At 41.2% G+C, this 12,114-nt stretch overlaps 1 protein-coding gene and 1 long non-coding RNA gene across 2 annotated transcripts in view; one reads left to right on the forward strand and one right to left on the reverse strand.

The window, feature by feature from the left end:
* The window catches only part of LOC112069772 (receptor-type tyrosine-protein phosphatase mu-like), a 130,772-nt gene extending 129,473 nt beyond the window's left edge, over nt 1–1,299 (forward strand). The window contains exon 6 of the mRNA XM_024137148.2: nt 1,111–1,299. Within this exon, the coding sequence (XP_023992916.2) occupies nt 1,111–1,299 (189 nt within the window). The remainder of the gene's footprint in view (nt 1–1,110) is intronic.
* A 4,622-nt stretch (nt 1,300–5,921) lies between these two features.
* LOC112069776 (uncharacterized) lies at nt 5,922–8,678 on the reverse strand. Its single transcript, XR_002893793.2, has 3 exons — nt 8,570–8,678; nt 7,522–7,665; nt 5,922–6,027 (listed from the first exon to the last, which is right to left on the reverse strand). It is a non-coding gene; the product is annotated as an uncharacterized lncRNA (long non-coding RNA).
* Between the last annotated feature and the right edge of the window lie 3,436 nt (nt 8,679–12,114).

Below are 12,114 nucleotides of genomic sequence, written 5' to 3' on the forward strand. Positions count from 1 at the left end.
GTATTATCTAAGTGAGTCTTAGAGTCAGAATATGAATGTCATCTGTTAGTAGCAAATTATTGATTTCATGAATCTTGTTTCTTAAGCTACATGTATTAACGTGGGCTATTTTGAGCACTTTTCTTCTGGAATGTTTACTTGCTTTCATTGCWTTACTGGGAAGCTTAGCAGCAGTAGATGTGCTCATGTTCTTTATGTTTGTGAGCTGTAGGATCAGTAGAGGCATTCAGGGCAGTTAAACGGACATAAATTAAGTTACTCACATTGTGTCTACTGACACCCCTGGTGTAATGTACAATTGCTGAAGCATTATGATAACTCTGCGTCACAATGGTAGGGATTAGCTGAGCTGGRCTTGAGTCACTGATAAGTCATTGTCTCAACGCAGCCTGGTGCTGTGAAAGGATCCAGGATCTCAAACGATTTGGGTGAATCCCATCTACCTTGTAAAATGTGTTTTGTTTCCAAAAGGTATCGAAATTGTCAACAAATATTACATCCATTGAGCTGCAATAATCACATAGCCAGTTGTGAAGAGAGAGAATCCTGCTGAAGTGTTCAATGCCATGATTCAGAGATGGCAGAGGACCAGACATGATGCGTTTATGTTAGTGTTTAGCAGAGTCTATCAACTCTTTAAAATCCAGTTTCAACTTTTCAGAACTGCCCTTCGTAACGTAATTAACACCCACATGGACTACAATAGAATCGATTTCCATGTCCTGGCGTCGTACATTCGGAGCAGCTTAGTAATGATGGGTTCATATTCCCGAAGTACCTGTAGCCTACAACAAATTACCTATTAGAGTTACTATTATTTCAAGTGTTTAGCTCAATGCATCAGAAAGGAAGCATGGTTTATAACATACAGGTGAACAGACCGTTGATCTTTTGCATTGAAGTGTGTATGGCTACCACTGTGAGTAGACAATGTTACAGAATTTGTGGGCATTGGAGCATAGGTTCGAGAAAAAATCTAAACATTTCACCCATCCACAGGGCTGCAGTGGAGAGGGTCAGAAGCATCAAATTCCTTGGAGTCCACATCACTGAGGACTTTCAGGTAACATGGTCACCAGCACAGTTGTGAAGAAGCCTCTTCTCCCTCAGGAGGCTGAAACTACCTGCAGCATTGAGAGCATCCTGACTGGTTGTATCACCGACTGGTGTGGCAACTACACCACCCTCGACCAGAAGACAAACTGTTTCCATTCTCCCGTCCAGCAGGCGGTACTGGTGCATCAAGGCCCAGACAAACAGACTCCTAAAGAGCTTCAGYWCCATGGCCAGAAGACTTAAATGGCTAACAACTGCTCGCACTCTCCCACAGACTATCCACACGGACTCTATGCCCATCCACAGGTCTCTACCCACTCAGACACACTCACACACAACCTTCACTGTCACTCTTAGTCACATACAAACCCAAGCTCCTGCTAAAATGCTTATTGATTAGATTTATTACCACCATTACACTGCTGTTCATTGATTATTGATTGCCATTATTATTAGTATMTATCTATTTATCCTGCTACTGGTCACTTTTACTCCTGTTTACATGTAAATATTACCATTAGTAGGCTGCCGAKGGCGCAGCGGTCTAAGGCACTGCATCTTAGTGAGAGGCATTACTGCAGTCCCTGGTTCGAATCCAGGCTGAATCCYATCCGGCCGTGATTGGGAGTCCCATAGGGCGGAGCACAATTGGCCCAGCGTCGCCCGGGGTAGGCCGTCATTGTAAATAAGAATTTGTCCTTAACTGACTTGCCTAGTTAAATAAAGGTTACTTTAAAAAAAATATATACCGTAATTTCTGGACTATTAAGCGCACCTGAATATAAGCCGCACCCACTGAATTTAAAAAAAAATATGTATTTTGTACATAAATAAGCCGCACATGTCTATAAGCCGCAGGTGCCTACCGGTACATTGAAACAAATGAACTTTACACAGCCTTTAAACGAAACACGGCTTGTAACAAAAATAAATAGGCTTTAACGAAACACGGCTTGTAACAAAAATAAATAGGCTTTAACGAAACACGGCTTGTAACAAAAAATAAATAAAATAGCAGTAAACAGTAGCCTACCAAGAAAGTCATTGGTCACTATCTTCCTCCTCCTGTGCACTGAAACCACTGAAGTCATCTCCTTCGGTGTCGGAGTTGAATAGCCTCAGAATTGCTTCATCCGATGTTTGATCGTTTTCATTGTCGCTCTCGTCACTTTCATCCGGAGGAGGCAAATTCCCCGCTGAGCTCATGCTGCCCTCTTCAACACGCAGCAGTCCAGCCTTTCGAAACCCGTTGATGATAGTGGATTTTTTGACAATGCTCCACGCTGTCAGGACCCACTGGCAGACTTGACCATAAGTTGCTCTTCGCACCCTGATGGACAGGCCTTTACGTCTCATAAATCTTAGACACCACGATGGTCCACCTCTAAAATCCTCAAACTTCATTGCGGTGGCGATTGTTTTGGCTTTCAGTCGGATCTGCACAGTTGAAACACCTCGGCCGTCTGCTCTCTGTGTGTTGACCCAGTCTTCAAGCTCATTTTCTAGTTCGGGCCATCTGCTTTTCTTCCCTCTGAAAGCTTTTGTTGTCTTTTTGCACTGAGTCAGTTCCTCACGCKGCTGTTTCCAACGTCTTATCATCGACTCATTAAGGTCAAGCTCCCGTGCAGCAGCTCTATTTCCTTTTCCAACAAACACATCGATCGCCTTCAACTTGAAAGCTGCATCATATGCATTTCTCCATGTCTTTGCCATGATGAGGGTGACAAAATGACTACCGTAATCAGAATGATGGGAAGTTTGAGCGCGCTCGATTTACGTCACATTATGTGACGGTGCTCAGTTTTTTGGCGGCATGAATCTTATGAAGGCGGGAAAAATCCATAAATTAGCCGCGTCATTGTATAAGCCGCGAGGTTCAAAGCGTGGGAAAAAGTAGCGGCTTATAGTCCGGAAATTACGGTATATATATATATTACCATAAATATTGATCTATTCCGGTGTCATGACGTTGGCCTGTGGGTAAGGTTTATGACCCCCCCATAAATACCTTTCTCCCCTCTCTCTCTTGACTCTACTGAAGGACTCTTGAATAGCYTTTGTTAAACATAGAGAGTCTGGGAACATCAAACGGTGGGGGGAAAGGAACCATATTTCGGTAATCCAACCAGTGGAAAATATGCGTCGGTACTTAATGAATATGATGTCAGTTCGGTTGYCATCTGAGACATTATGACTGATGACAGGACGACATAAACTGTATCTGGGAAAGTCTACACATTCTAGTTATCAGATTCACATGGAATTGTTGTGCAATTTAAATGTATAAATATAAAACTATCTGTGAAAAGATTAAATATAATTTTAGCTTCCAAATGAGAGATTTGGGTTTTCATAAGGTTAGAGCTCTGCTCAATCAGTGACCCGCCCCTGTGAAGAGACATGGGTTATAAACTATGAAACACACCCTTCTCTCCCTCCACTATATAAGCCCTTGACAAATGTAACCTCCTGTTCCGAGGACGATAGGACGACGGTCCATACGTTGAAAAGGACTAACATGTCAACTACAGAACTAAGCCAACCTCAGCGTGAGCTTTGGTTGCGAATGGTATGAACTTTGAACTCTTATTCACTACAKAAGTGATACCTCCTAGCCGTTGAGTTAGCAGCGGCCAATGTAAACGTGGGCTAGGAAAGGACGGACGATGTTTCCAGTCTAACACACAACGAAGATACTACAACGTATACAATTTACTACCAGAGACATTCTTCCGAGGACAGGAAGATCTCTGTTGGCCAACACGGCCAGCATCTACGACCAACCTACCGAAGCGCAGCTCAGAGTAAATATTTATTGTATTTTCCTTTTCCAAATGGGCAGTAATTTAGAATGCATAAGATACTGTATTTACGAAAGCTTAGCTTCTCCCTTTGTTCCTCAGTCTTCCCGCTCTTTCATTCAAGCCCAACCCGCTCTCTTTGTGTAACCAGCCGTCATACAGTTTCCATCCACCAGGGACGTTTTCTGTATGACATAATTTGCATTCTATGTATATGTAATTCTGTGTGATTAGTTAGGTATTTAGTAAATRAATAATTAAACCCAATTTTGTATTGCTGATTCAACTTGTTAGCCAGGGTTTGTGAAGATAACCAAGAATTKACAACTTTCAGATGAGACTGAAATAAGGTGTTGATTAATATTGACCGCTATTGATGTAGAATATTACTAGGTCTTTAAGAGTTTATTCGGAAGATACCAGCTCTATAAACACTCTTTCGTGGTGCCCCGACTTTCTAGTTAATTACATTTACATGATTAGCTCAATCAGGCAATATTAATTACAGAGAAAAGATTTTATAGAATAGCATGTCATATCACTTAATCCGGCATAGCCAAAGACACGACACCGGTTACCAGTCACTTTTCAGCCATGTGACTTATAAACAGATAGTCAATAGCTGGCCACCCCCACCAAGGACTATATACACACACTCACAGTGTCTTACCCACACACACCCACCCACAACATATGCCTATACATTAAATGTACTGTTAGACATTAATTACACGGCTAACTATCAGTAATATTAGGCTACAATTAGAGTTGTAGCTTGCCTCAGGTGGTGAATTAGGATGACATGTGCTTGTGGGAAATGTGAAACTTGGAAGTCCGTCATGAATGTGTTCACGTGCGTTTAAAGTCGGAAAAATTCTTCAACCATTAAGATTTTGTCTAGCTTGGTAAGCAAGCTAACATTGCTAATAATAAAGTCATTTATACATTGACATATGGTCAAACTAGCTACATTCTCCATATTGATAAGGTTTGTGATTGTCAAAAACAGATTTTGGTTGAATAGGTGAAAGGTCAGTGGTGAAACGTCACAACTCGGCAACAACCTTTTCTCTGATTTTCTTACTTGTATTTCCGACTTTAGGGTCGTTCAAGGGAAATTTCCCACTGGGAACTAGGAGCTTCTGATCACGCCGACAGTCCCACATGAATTAGCCTATGTGATATTAGAGCCCAAAAAGATGTAGACAAATTCATCTCTACTGAACCCAAAAATCTAAATTTAGGAACTCAACTTGATATATAAAAAATTCAAAATACTGTACCTAGTTTAACACAGGTCTAGTACACTTCTTTCTTAATGGAACACTTTGAATGGCTTTATAAGATGATGAGGCTACTCCTTTTTCATTGCGTAATTGTGACGTGACCAAATCATGGGCTGGTGCCACCATTGGAAAATGTTCTTACACATGAATAGAACAATTACTGGATCTTTAGACTATGCTCTCACACTAGTCCCCAGTTTGGAAATACTCATCTTACTAAATAAAAAAAATGCTATATTAGACTAACGTTTCTAAACGTTTTAAAATATGTCTGGGTGTTAGGCTATAAATAAAAGTAATCAAAATGTAATCGAATTATGTTTATCACTTTGAGTAATCCAAAGAAGTATAGTACTGATTACTTTATTTTTCATGTAACTAATCAAAAACGGATTAGATTTTTCAAGTAATTATCCCAACCCTGTCTACATGTACAAATCTACCTCAATTACTCCAATATCTCTTCACAATGTACATTTGGTACTGGCACTGACCCTGTATGTAGCTTACACTGTCCTGTTTTTATTTTTCCTTTCTTATTTCTCTGTTTTTTTGTTATAATATCTTGATATTGAATACTGCACTGTTGGGAAGGTCTTGCAAGTTTAGCATTTCACTGTACTTGTGCATGTGACAAATACAACTCGAAACGTCAAATGAACCACTGAGAATTAACATAGGAAACGATTGAGTGACGTCATCAATGGCTTCAAGTCTGATTTATTAATGTCCCTGATTAATGAAAAAATTAATACAAGACAACATTTCAGAAGACTCACCTATCAGAGGTGGGGTAGACACCGTTGAAATGTAGTGGAAGATGTATGGATTTTTCGCTCTTCATGGACTGACAGTCAGGAACAGATGGCTCTGTCTGTTCTTCCCTGATACAAACACAGTAAAACATTTTCAACTCCAACTAAGCTTAACTTTTTGTTGTTAATAACCCCCTATAGACAAACGCTGCTCGAGCTATCACCCTTCAGGGGGTTGTAAAGAGTTAAGGGCATTTCCGACATTTTCAACCTCATTCTTCATCTCCAGCACCAAAACAATGTCTACATACACTCACCGGCCAGTTTATTAGGTACACCAACCCGTTCACAAAATGGATCGCTCCTAGTTACTGTTCGGTTGAACGTTAGAATGTGAAAAACCAGTGACATAAGCGACTGAGCTTGGTATGATCGTCGGTGCCAGGAGCACCGGGTCCAGTATTTCAGAAACGGCCGCCCTCCTGAGCATTCACGCTTGACAGTGTCTAGGGTTTAGCGAGAATGGTGTGACAAACAAAAAAAAAAAGCCAGTCAGGCGGCAGTCCTGTGGGTGAAAACAGCTCGTTGATGAGAGGTCGACGGAGAACGGCAAGAATCGTACAAGCAAAAAGGCGGCCAACCAGACAAACAACGGCGCAGTACAACAGTTGTGTGCAGAACGGCATCTCGGAACGCACAACTTGTCAATCTCGTCACAAATGGGCTATTGCAGCAGACGACCACACTGGTTCCACTCCTATCAACTAAAAAAGAAGTGGCTCCAGTGGGGACGCGATCAACAACACTGGACAATTGAGGAGTGGAAAAACTGTCACGTTCCTGACCTTATTTTCCTTTGTTTAGCTTTGTTATGTGGTCAGGACGTGAGCTGGGTGGGCAGTCTATGTATTTGTTTCTATGTTTAGGTTCATTGTTATTTAGCCTTATATGGTTCTCAATCAGGGGCAGGTGTTTGACGTTTCCTCTGTTTGAGAACCATATTAAGGTAGGCTGTTCACACCGTTTGTTTGTGGGTGATTGTGTTCCTGTGTTTGTGCCACAAGGGACTGTTTCGTTTGTTCCTGTTCGTGCGTTCTTCGTTGTCTGTAAGTTCTCATGTTCAGGTCTGTTTACGTCGTTTATTGTTTTATAGTTTGTTAAGAGTTTTTCCGTCTTCGTCTTTCCTCAATAAATCATCATGTATTCTACCCAAACTGCGTTTTGTCCGATCCATGCTCTCCCTCAGACGAGGAGGAGAACGAACGTTAAAAAACATTGCCTGGTCCAACGAATCCACGGTTCTGTTTTGTCATGCTGATGGTAGGTCAGGATTTGGCGGCCATGAGTCCATGGACCCTCCTGTCTGGTGTCAAAGGACAGGCTGGTGGGGTGGTGTACCTCCATCCAACTGCAGCAATGATGTCAACCTTTTAACTAATTAATTTTCACATATGTTGACACTGGTATTGTGCTGGAAATAATGAAAATGAGGTTGAAAACTGGGTGCATTGCCCTTTAAGTAGTTTGACAATTTTAAAAACACAAATAGCAAACAGTGACTCAAGAGTGCTACAAAAACCCACAATACCATAATAAATTAACATATTATTAAATATAGATCACCTTATTCCATCTGAGGTATCGTTATCATCAAGGTATGGCGTTTTTTTTGTGCTTCCTCTGCAGAGCCTCCATTTCCTATATATTCACTTTTAGCATCAAGCACGTTTTGCGTCGTTTCAAGGAAGAAGCCATTTTACAATGTAACTGTGGATGTAAATGCACAAAAACACCAAAATATTTAAAGGTAGAACAACTGAAATAAACAATCTAATTTAGTTTACCAAGTATTTGGGTAGTAAAACAATTATTAGGCATTGTAAAAAAAGAGCCATTGTCAAAAGGGCCGTCCACAATTCCCTTTTGGCCAATTTAGTGCCCATCTACACTGCGTTCAGCACGGGTTGTGGTTTCATTCCCACGAGGCACCTGTACGAAAATGTATATATTCACAACTGTAGTTGCTCTGGATAAGTGTATCTGCTAAGTGACTAAAATGTAAAGACCACTTGACTTATTTCAGAAGCTGTTGTGTTACAGCCTGAATTCAAAATTGATWAAATATGYTTTTTCTCACACAGTTTTTACATATTCATATTTTAAATGACGATGGCAAGTCAGGTTCCAGAAAATCTAGAACCGCAGCCACTCCGTAGAAGCAGACGGAGCATGGCTTTGTGTCCGTGGTTGCACCTTTGCAATGYAGAAAACCGCTCCTTGGTACACCAAACCGTTCAAAACTARAGACCTATTTTACCATAGTTAAATTGTTTTTSTTTCTGGCACAGATTCGCGGGACGCTCTTAAAGGGGCACACACAAATTAACCCTCATGCGTGAGGAACTAAGAAAACTATGAATGTATTTCAAATAAACCTTACTACTGGAGTTTGTCAAAGAAAACAGATGATTTGCAGTAATTTGTTTGGTTAAAGACAAATTCAACCAGTTAAAGCAAGGTCCAGTAAGCGTAGATTATGCCCCAGGCATTATTGTTTGGTAAACTGCTATTAATATAACCAATTCATCTAACAAATAAGAGGTAAACCTATAGGCTAAGAAAGACTAACATACAGTATGATTGTACTGCATTATTTAACTTATGTAAATACCTTACAAGTCTTGTGAATGTTGAATTACCCTGCTGTGTAGGCTATAGCCGTTGTCAGAAACTGACACAATTAGAGCAGGAAATGTTATTTCCTGTGTTCTTTGTGAAGTATGTGCAAAGACAGTATATTCTAAACCGYCTTTGGTGTGTGCATGTGTGCAGTGAAGGTCTCTGATTGGTTGAGAACCCTGGAAGGTGGAGGAAAGCAGCAGAAATATTAAGCCAAGATGTCAAACTACAGGTAGTTTATTTAGGAATATACACTATATAAAGCGATCTGTGCATTTGAACAACAGCATAATTTATTATTTTTTTAATTTCACCTTTATTTAACCAGGTAAGCTAGTTGAGAACAAGTTCTCATTTACAACTGTGACCTGGCCAAGATAAAGCAAAACAGTGTGACACAAACAACACAGAGTTACACATGGAATAAACAAGCGTACAGTCAATGTGCACAATAGAAAAAAGAAAGAAAGTCTATATACAGTGTGTGCAAATGGCRTGAGGAGGTAAGGCAATAAATAGGCCATAGTAGCAAAGTAATTACAGTTCAGCAAATTAACACTGGAGTGATAGATGAGCAGATGATGATGTGCAAGTAGAAATACTGGTGTGCAAAAGAGCAGAAAWGTAAATAAAAACAATATGGGGATGAGGTAGGTAGATTGGGTGGGCTATTTACAGATGGGCTATGTACAGCTGCAGCGATCGGTTAGCTTCTCAGATAGCTGATGTTTAAAGTTAGTGAGGGAATTTTAAGTCTCCAGCTTCAGCGATTTTTGCAATTCGTTCCAGTCATTGGCAGCAGAGAAGTGGAAGGAAAGGCAGCCAAAGGAGGTGTTGGCTTTGGGGATGACCAGTGAGATATACCGGCTGGAGTGCGTGCTACGGGTGGGTGTTGTTATCGTGACCAGTGAGCTGAGATAAGGCAGAGCTTTACCTAGCATAGACTTATAGATGACCTGGAGCCAGTGGGTCTGGCGACTAATATGTAGCGAGGGCCAGCCGACTAGAGCATACAGGTTGCAGTGGTGGGTGGTATAAGGGGCTAGAGATTTACCAAGAGGCCTCAACCCCCCACTTTACCATTCACATTGTTAATTCTACATAAAAGTGCATATATCTTATATTTCTCTAAACACCATCTTTTCAATCTTAAAAAATATATAAAAACACTTCTAACGATTAATCAATGAACAACTCTCACCAATAAAATCTAATATACAACGCTACTCATTCATTATGCAGTCATCTGAAATGAATGTAAAAATGACCATTGTAAGAACTGAGGTCATTTACAGCATATCGACTAATGAGTAGTCCTAAAACAGAACTCTGGGGAACCCCTGACTGCTATTTAAGGTTTACACAGACATTGCAACTTTCTGACTGATTCTCACACGCAGTTATCATATCAATGTAAATCCATACATTTTAAGACATTTTGGAGGAAATATTAAACAGATTCACCAAGCTTCGATGCTTGAACCCGTAAAAACGAATTCCTCATTTTAGTAACAGAGGCTCTTATCCAGACCGACTTACAATAGCAATCAGGGTTAAGTGCCTTGCTCAAGGGCACATTTTTCACCTAGTAGTCTCGAATCAGCRACCTTTTGGTTATTGGCTCMAAGCTCTTAACTGCTAGGCTACCKGTCGCCCCAACWTAACACACTGGCTTAATAAAASAGTCATTCAGYTTACCTGCTGATMCAGGAGTCTGCATAGTCCCACATTTTTATTTTTGAAATAAAAATRGCCCAGGGCCTATGCAGCTGCTCTGCAGGCATGGCTGGATGAAACACCCCACAATGTTTCAATGTGGTTTCAGAAATGGTTACATTTTCTGCTGTTAGCGAGGTTATCCCATGTCCTCAACAATACACCATTAGCCTCTCATTTAGGCTTGGAATGATCATCAGTGTTAYGCATGGGAATGCTGACCTCAGACACCTGATCTGACCTGATTCTATCAATTATGGGCGAGTCCAGGTTTTCCCCACATCTCGCGGGGTGTGTGCCCGTGTGCTCTTGGGCATGGATTTTACAGGTGTGGTCGCTTCATTCAGCAATATGCACGTGCATATATCTACGTGCGTGCGCTTGGGTAGAGTCCGATTTTTGGAGCTGCGCACGCCTTTTGTAACATGATACCTCGCAAGTCCATACATTTCCTGACTCACAAATAGCAACATGAAAGTTTAGTTTTCATTTACATGACCTTGTTTTGTGCTTGCCAGTAGGCTGTAGGTTACTCCGCTAGCAGCTTGCTATAGCTGGCTAGAAACAGCAAGCAAGTTAGCCTTTTAGCTTCCCACATCTCCCCCGTGTTTAAATAATAAGATTTATAAATAATATGCCCATGGCATATTACTCACCATTGTAACCTACAATATTAGGCGCGGTGGTCTAAGACACTGCATCTCAGTGCAAGAGGCGTCACTGCAGTACCTGGTTCGAATCCAGGCTGCATCAAATCTGGCCGTGATTGGGTGTCCCATAGGGCTGCGCACATTCAGCGTCGCCGGGGTAGGCCGTCATTGTAAATAAGAACTCGTCATTGTAAACAACTGACTTGCCTAGTAATGTTTTTTTAAACAACACGTTTCTTTAGTTGATACCTTTAGTTTTCAAGGTGCACAAGACACCAGTCTGATTTGTGCTTGTCTCAGTGGACTATTCATTTGCAGAGGCTGTGGGGATGACAGTCCATCACTCTCTAAGACATATGCTAATGAAATTGTATATGGTTATTTAATGTAAGAACAAATGGTGCAACTAGGGTTGTAAAATGACTGGAACTTTCAATAAATTCCCTGGTTTTCTGAAATCCTGGAAATTGCTGCATTTTCCTAGACCGCCATGTGTACAACAGCAAAGTTAACCAGCATATTGTTGTTGAGAACAATGCAGCGGAGGCACTAGCAGAGTGAGAAGAGAAAACAGTCCTTGCCTTAATTGTCTAAGAAAAGTGAAGAGAGAGGAAACCAACTTAATTAGGTCTGTAATCAATAACCTAACTGTTAAATGTGCCTGGCTTTATAAATCATCCATAGGATATACACTACATGACCAAATGGGACCAAAGTATGTGGACACCTGCTCATTGAACATCTGATTCCAAAATCATGGGCATTAATATGGAGTTGGTCCCTTTTCTGCTGTAACACCTCCACACTTCTGGGAAGGCTTTCCTCTAGATGTTGGAACATTGCTGCAGGGACTTGCTTCCATTGGCTAGTCAGCGTTCCAAAGGTGTTCAATGGGGTTGAGGTCAGGGCTCTGTGCAGGTCAGTCAAGTTCTACCACACTGATCTCGACAAACCATTTCTGTATGGACCTCGCTTTGTGCACGGGGGCATTGTCATGCTGAAACAGGAAAGGGCCTTCCCAAACTGTTGCCACAAAGTTGTAAGCACAGAATCGTCTAGAATGTCATTGTATGCTGTAGTGTTAAGATTTCCCCTCACTAGCACGAACCATGAAGAACTGACTTGTTGGAAAGGTGGCATCCTGTGACAGTGCCACGTTGAAATGCGCTGA

This window comes from Salvelinus sp. IW2-2015, unplaced genomic scaffold, assembly GCF_002910315.2.
Source record: "Salvelinus sp. IW2-2015 unplaced genomic scaffold, ASM291031v2 Un_scaffold1114, whole genome shotgun sequence".
NCBI classification, from domain to species: domain Eukaryota; kingdom Metazoa; phylum Chordata; class Actinopteri; order Salmoniformes; family Salmonidae; genus Salvelinus; species Salvelinus sp. IW2-2015.